At 39.6% G+C, this 7,189-nt stretch overlaps 1 protein-coding gene across 7 annotated transcripts in view; it reads left to right on the top strand.

Moving 5' to 3' along the window:
* LOC122555118 (gamma-aminobutyric acid receptor subunit rho-3-like) overlaps positions 1 to 3,487 on the top strand; it is a 116,695-nt gene extending 113,208 nt beyond the window's left edge. For all 7 annotated transcript variants that reach the window (XM_043700815.1, XM_043700816.1, XM_043700814.1 and 4 more), the window contains one exon: positions 2,314 to 3,487. In XM_043700815.1, coding sequence (XP_043556750.1) covers positions 2,314 to 2,616 — 303 coding nt within the window. In that variant the 3' untranslated portion in view covers positions 2,617 to 3,487. The remainder of the gene's footprint in view (positions 1 to 2,313) is intronic.
* The last annotated feature ends 3,702 nt before the right edge of the window (positions 3,488 to 7,189 follow it).

The raw sequence follows: 7,189 nt of genomic DNA, 5'->3' as shown, positions 1-7,189 counted from the left end.
CCACCCTCCTCTCATTTATCTCTCCACCCTGCAGGCACTCTGCCTTTATTTCTGATGATGTGCTTTTGCCCGAAACGTCGATTTTCCTGCTCCTCGGATACTGCCTGAACTGCTGTGCTTTTCCAGCACCAATCTTATCTAGAGCCTGATGCACAACTCCCATTTACGTAGAAAAATTGACTAACTGGCCATTGGAAAATCCAGGCCAAGAGGTCTCTTCTTTAAAACAGAGAAATGAGGAGAAGTATTTTGTCTCAGTAGGGCAATAGTCATTGGAATTCTTTTCCCCAGTGAGCATTGGAGACTGGGTCATTAAAATATGTTTAAAGCTGAATCATATTTTTATAGGGGACAAGCAGAGAAGTGAAGAGCACAGTCAAATCAGCTACAACCTTACTGAATAGCAGAGCAGGCTAAATGGAGGTGGTATGTCACAAAGTCCATCTTAATGATGCATGATTATTCAATGGCATATGAGATTGGCTGGGACTGGATGTGGGCAAAATACAACCATCTGCTTCTTCACCAAGATTTGCAAGCCATGTAAATCCTGACTGATATAGGAATGAATTTACAGGATAGATTGGCTGGGTCAGAGGGCACATGTGAGAATAAGCAATATGCAGGAGTCATTTTATTTGCCATCAAGAATCCCTTTAGTGTTCAGTTAAATTGAACAGCCAGATTACAATCCTACTGTTGGCCAACTAGAAGAGTGGTCAAGTCAAATAGTTTTCACTTTAAGTTGGGGATCTATTCATGAAAATCACTACTTTAAGTAAACCAACTTTAAGTGAAACATGGATTTGCATAAGAGTCATGTTGGGGTTAGTGTGGGGATTGGATGGGGGGTAGCAGAAGCTGGACCAGGGGGCAAGATTGTTGGGTGAGGAAATACTGGGAGACAAGGCAAGGGTAGGGCTTAATGACATTAAAACCAGAAATGCCAATATAATTTAAAGAAAAAGCCCTAAAGATAAAATTAGGTTCAAAGAAAATAATATTAAGCAGGACAATGAAAATGAGAAATACCTATAACTGAGTAAACTTACCAAGGGATTATTTGGTGTAATGGTGATCTAATGATACATCTCTAGCAATCCAGACACCAAACCTAAATGTTGTGGGAACATGGGTTTAATTCTTACCATGGTAGCTGATGGAATTTAAAATTAAGAAATCTGGAATATAAAAACTAGTTTCAGTAACGGTGAAAACTAGCATGAGTACTAATTCCCTTGAGGAAGAAAATATACCATCCTATCCTAGTCTAGTTTACATGTAACTCCAGATCCACAGCAATGTAGTTGACTCTTAACTGCTCTCTGAAGGGTCAACAAGCCACTTAGTTCAAGATAAACCACGGATGGACTGTAAATATTAGCCTTGCCAATGACACCCACAATCCATGAAAGAACAAAGAAGAGTTGAATGCATAGATTAATCTTGCTACCAGTAGTAGTGCCAAATCTGTGTTGTAATTTAGTTGTATATAATTCAACTCAGCCACTGATTTTCAGCTGGCCTAATGTATGTTGAGTAGTTCCACAGCCACTAGCAGATAAGCATACCAAAATCTGAAGACGTAATTGGTTTGGCATGATGGTTGTGGCTAATTAAACCACAAGTTTTCTGGTCTTTCTATTCTGACTCAATATATCTTGGCCCAGTCTTCCACAACAAATGGTAAATTAACAGTAATTTAACCAGTGTTCTATAGTTGGTGTAGTTTTCAGCTGGATATGATATTGGAGGTGTGTGAACATTGGTGTATTGCACTTAGCTGTATGGATCCTGTTTTCTTCAGAAGACTTGGAAAGAGTGGTTCTTTCACACTTCTCAAAGTCCATTGTTCATTTCTAGTGATAATGTTACCTGTCATGAAAATTACCCCTTCCTTCATGATCTAATTAACAAATGATCAACAGTAATTATGTCTATCATCTATGTTTTCAGGACCAGTTCTCAAGTAAATATCTGGTCCCATTACTGTTGGCAGAACCCTTAATCTTGGAAGAAAATTAATCTTGTTGTTACACAGAAAGGAAGAAAAGAGTTGATTTTAAATAAGACTGAAATAATTTGAAATTATATTAACTTGAAGTTGCTTTTACAGATTTGAAGATGTGCCTAGTAAATTGTGTTACAGTAACAGATTTGTAAATCAAAATGTTGCTTTGAAGAGTTATCCAATTTTATAAATTTTGGCCCCAATTTTAACTCACTTGCACAGAGTTAATATTGGGCCCTAGCAGTTAATTTTATACAGATAGGTCAGTACCAGTGATAATCACAAAAGTACTTATTTTTCAGTTTTCAGATTCCTTTAGGTTGAATCAGACACAAACAATGGCTTTTGATGGCTGCTATCATGATAGTCAGCTGGATGTGTCAGACTATGGTGAAGCTCGTTTAAGCGTAGCAAATACTGAAGCCAGAGAACGTGTATCCTGTTCAAATCCGGATGGTCAACAGTTGAGAAGAAAGAAATCTATTAAGGGGAACGTCACTGCAGTTATGATAAAAAACAATCATGTTATTGATACTTACTCGAGGATTTTATTTCCTACAGCATTTATTCTTTTTAATTTTATTTATTGGTGCTTATTTTCATAAATGTTGGTCATTCCCAATCATTCTAATATTTTTTAATTTAGGGGAGATGATGGTTTAGTGGTAATCTATCACTGGACTAGTATTCCAGAAAGCCTAGGCTTATAAACCAGGACTGTGGGTTCAAATCCCACCATGGTAACTGGTGGAATTTCAATTCAATCAATAAAAAAGCCTTGGATGTAAAGCTAGTCTCAGTAATGTTGACTATGATGGCTATCATTAATTATTGTTAAAAATCTGTTTGGTTCTGTAACACCCTTTAGGAAAAATCTGCTGTCCTTACCTTGTCGGGTCTGCAGTATATGTAATTAACTTTTAACTGACCTCTGAAATGGTCTACCAAAGTATTTCTATTCAATGTCAAATAGGATTGAATTAAAATGCTGGCCTTATCAGAGTGACCCATTTTCTCTGAAAGAATATGGAAAAAAAGATGGTGAGCCCTAAAATTTCGGTCATGTAATATCCATTTTTTTAGGTGCTGCACTAATCTCTTAAGGCTGGACAGCCATTGACTGTTATCTTGAACTTATGATGGATTTCATTGACAGGTAGTAACAGTTGATTGACACTGACACTGTATTTTAACTGAGTTTAGGGAGATTTCATAATTTAATGGATACTGACACAATTTTGTATTTTCTTTTGTAAGATTGCATTCTCAAAAATACTTGACCTTGAATATTACAGGATACAATGAAAATAAAGCATCAACAAATGCACAAAACTTGGATGCATATTGGAGTACAAGTGAAACAGCCAATTTAAACCTTACTAATTTTTAAATCTAATAAGTAAAATGCTGACATCCTCATACTGGGGACATAAAACTGAATCTAATTTCAGCCTGAACTGTATTGTATAGTGTATATTCTGAACATTATACCAAATGTTCTGTAAATGATAAATTATAGGAACATATAAATTAATTTGTGTAGATTGTAGACTCCTTGCTGTCTGTCCTGTTAAGTTTTAATAGTGGCTTATTCATTTAAGTAACGAAGATGAATTTGCAAAACATTGTATCACAGAAATCCCAAAGCTTTTCAAACAGCAAATCAGCTGAAAGACCAATTTATCTGCTTTTGGTGGTGTTGAGGGAGAACTGCCAGATAGTATACTCAAAGAACTCTAAAATCTTTGATAATTGTCACAGTGTCCTCCACAGCCACCTGAACAGGCATTGCCAAAAACGCTCTGTGTTTGGGGAATTATTCACATGAACAAAATAATGTACACATAAAACCATAGATTAGATCACATGGAATACAGGCAGAACTAGCCATTTAGATAAAGAACTGGCTTGAAAGTAGAAAATTTGAGGATGGTAGTGGTGGTGGATGGTTTTTTTTACAGACTGGAGACCTGTGACCAGCAATGTGCCACAAGGATTCGTGCTGGGTCCATTGCTTTTCATCATTTATATAAATGATTTGGATATGAACATAGGAGATATGGTTAGTAAGTTTGCAAATGACACTAAAATTGGAGGGATAGTGGATAAGGTTACCTCAGAGTACAACGGGATCTTGATCAGGTGGGCCAATGGGCCGATGCGTAGCAGAAGGAGCTTAATTTAGATAAATGTAAGATGATGCATTTTGGAAAGGCAAGTCAGGGCAGGACTTATACACTTAATGGTAAAGTCCTGGGGAGTGTTGTTGTACAAAGAGACCTTGAAGTACAAGTTCATACTTCCTTGAAAGTGGAGTTACAGATAGATAGGATAGTGAAGGCGGCATTTGGTAAGTTGCCTTTATTGAGAGTACAAAGTTAAAAATCACATAACACCAGGTTATAGTCCAACAGGTTTATTTGGAAGCACTAACTTTTGGAGCGCTGCTCCTTGATCAGGTAACAACCACCTGATGAAAGAACAGGGATCTGAAAGCTAATGCTTCCAAATAAACCTATTGGACTATAATCTAGTGTTGTGTGATTTTTTTAAAACTCTTTACACCCCAATCCAAAACTGGCAACTCCAAATTATTACTTTATTGAGAGTGTGGAGCTGGAAAAGCACAGCAGGGCAGGCAGCAGCCGAGGAGCAGGAGAGTCAACATTTCAGGCAAAAGCCCTTCATCAGGAATTCCTGATCAAAACATAGACTATGCCCAAAGCATAGACTGTCCTGCTCTTCAGATGCTGCTTGACCTATTGTGCTTTTCCAGCACCACACTCTTGACTCTGACCTCCAGCATCTGCAGTCCTCACGTTCGCCAAGCTGCTTTTATTGGTCAGCGCATTGAGTACAAAAGTTAGGAGGTCATGTTGCAGCTGTACAGGACAACTTTTGGAATACTGTGTGCAGTTGTGGTCTCCCTGCTACAGGAAGGATGTTGTGAAATTTGAAAGAGTTCAGAAAAGATTTGCAAGTTTGCCAGGTTTGGAGTTTTGAATGATAATGAGAGGCTGAATAGGCTGTTGCTATTTTCCTTGGAGTATCGGAGGCTGAGGGATGATCTTCCAGAGGTTTATAAAATCATGAGGGACATGGATAGGAGAAATAGACAAGGTCTTTTCCCTGGGATGGGGGAGTCCAAAACTAGAAGACATAGGTTTAGGGTGAGAGGAAAAAGGTACCTAAAGGGGAAACGTTTTCAAGCAGAGAGTGTTGCATGTATGGAATGAGCTGCCAAAGGAAGTAATGGAAGCTGGTGCAATTGCAACATTTAGTGGGCGGCACGGTGGTTAGCACTGCTACCTCACAGCTCCAAAGACCCGGGTTCAATTCCCGCCTCAGGCAATTGACTGTGGAGTTTGTACATTCTCCCCATGTCTGCGTGGGTTTCCTCCCACAGTCCAAAAATGTGCAGGTTAGGTGAATTGGCTATGCTAAATTGCCTGTAGTGTTAGTAGAAGGGGTAAATGTGGGGGAGTGGGTTGGTGTGGACTTGTTGGGCTGAAGGGCCGGTTTCCACACTGTAAGTAATCTAAATCTAAAAAAAGGCATCTAGATTGGTTTTTGAATAGGAACGGTTTAGAGGGCCATGGGCTAAATGCTGGCAAATGGAACTAGATTAATTTAGGATATCTGGTCGGCATGGACGAGTTGGACTGAAGGGTCTGTTTCTGTGCTGCACAACTCTATGTCTATATATGGAAGTACTATGGAGATTTTTTTTAAAAAGATAAACAGAACAGAAGTCATTATGCAAACCATAAAGACATATTATTAATAATGCTATTTTCCATTGAAAAGCCCCACTTCGTGTTTAACCACTTTAGTTGTCTGACAACAACAGATAGTTAGATAGATAGCACTGTCAACAGATTAAAGCATTCAGGTGCTTCACAGAAGCAAAACCAGCAATCAGTAAATCACCAGTGTTCCCTTCAGGATGGTTGCACAATTGATTTCTTTCTTAATGGAAGCAGAGAGAGAAAGAGGGAGTATTTTGCAGTTATCCATGCTTGCTGGGAACAGTAAATGGAAATCAACTGCATAGAGTCATAGAAATGTACAGCATGGAAACAGACCCTTCGGACCAAACTGTCCATTCTGGCCAGATATCCCAACCCAATCTAGTCCCACCCGGCCCATATCCCACCAAACCCTTCCTACTCATATACCCATCCAAATGCCTCTTAAATGTTGCAATTGTACCAGCCTCCACCACTTCCTCTGGCAGCTCATTCCATATACGTACCACGTGCACAGCACAGAAACAGACCCTTCTATGCCAACCAGATATCCCAACCCAATCTAGTCCCACCTGGCAGCACCGGCCCATATCCCTCCAAACCACTCCTATTCATATACTCATCCAGAAGCTTTTTAAATGTTGCAACTGTACTAGCCTCCACCACTTACTGTGGCAGCTCACTCCGTACATGTACCACCCTCTGGGGCAACTGTACTAGCCCTGTAGGTCTCTTTTATATCTTTCCCCTCTCACCCTTAAACCTATGCCCTCTAATTCTGGACTCCCCGACCTCAGGGAAAAGACTTTATCCATTTATCCTATCCATGCACCTCATCATTTTGTAAACCCCCTCAGCCTCGAACGCTCCAGGGAAAACAGCCCCAGCCTGTTCATCCTCTCCATATAGTTCAAATCCTCCAACCTGGCAACATCCTTGTAAATCTTTTCTGAACTCTTTCAAGATTCAGAACATATTTCCGATAGGAAGGAGACCAGAATTGCACGCAATATTCCAGCAGTGGCCTAACCAGTGTCCTTGCAACATGACCTCCCAACTCCTGTACTCAATATCTGACCAATAAAGGAAAGCATACCAAACGCCTTCACTATCCTATCTACCTGCGACTCCACTTCCAAGGAGCTATGAACTTGCACTCTAAGGTCTCTTTGTTCAACAACACACCCTAGGACCTTACCATTAAGTGTATAAGTCCTGCTAAGATTTGCTTTCCCAAAATGCAGCACCTCGCATTTATCTGAATTAAACTCCATCTGCCACTTCACAGCCCATTGGCTCATCTGGTCCAGATCCTGTTGTAATCTGAGGTAACCCTCTTTGCTGTCCACTACACCTCCCATTTTGGTGTCATCTACAAACTTACTAACTGTACCTCTTATGCTCGCATCCAAATCATTTATGTAAATGA

Source organism: Chiloscyllium plagiosum, chromosome 12, assembly GCF_004010195.1.
Source record: "Chiloscyllium plagiosum isolate BGI_BamShark_2017 chromosome 12, ASM401019v2, whole genome shotgun sequence".
Taxonomy (NCBI): domain Eukaryota; kingdom Metazoa; phylum Chordata; class Chondrichthyes; order Orectolobiformes; family Hemiscylliidae; genus Chiloscyllium; species Chiloscyllium plagiosum.
This window is presented reverse-complemented; position numbering and strand designations above follow the sequence as displayed.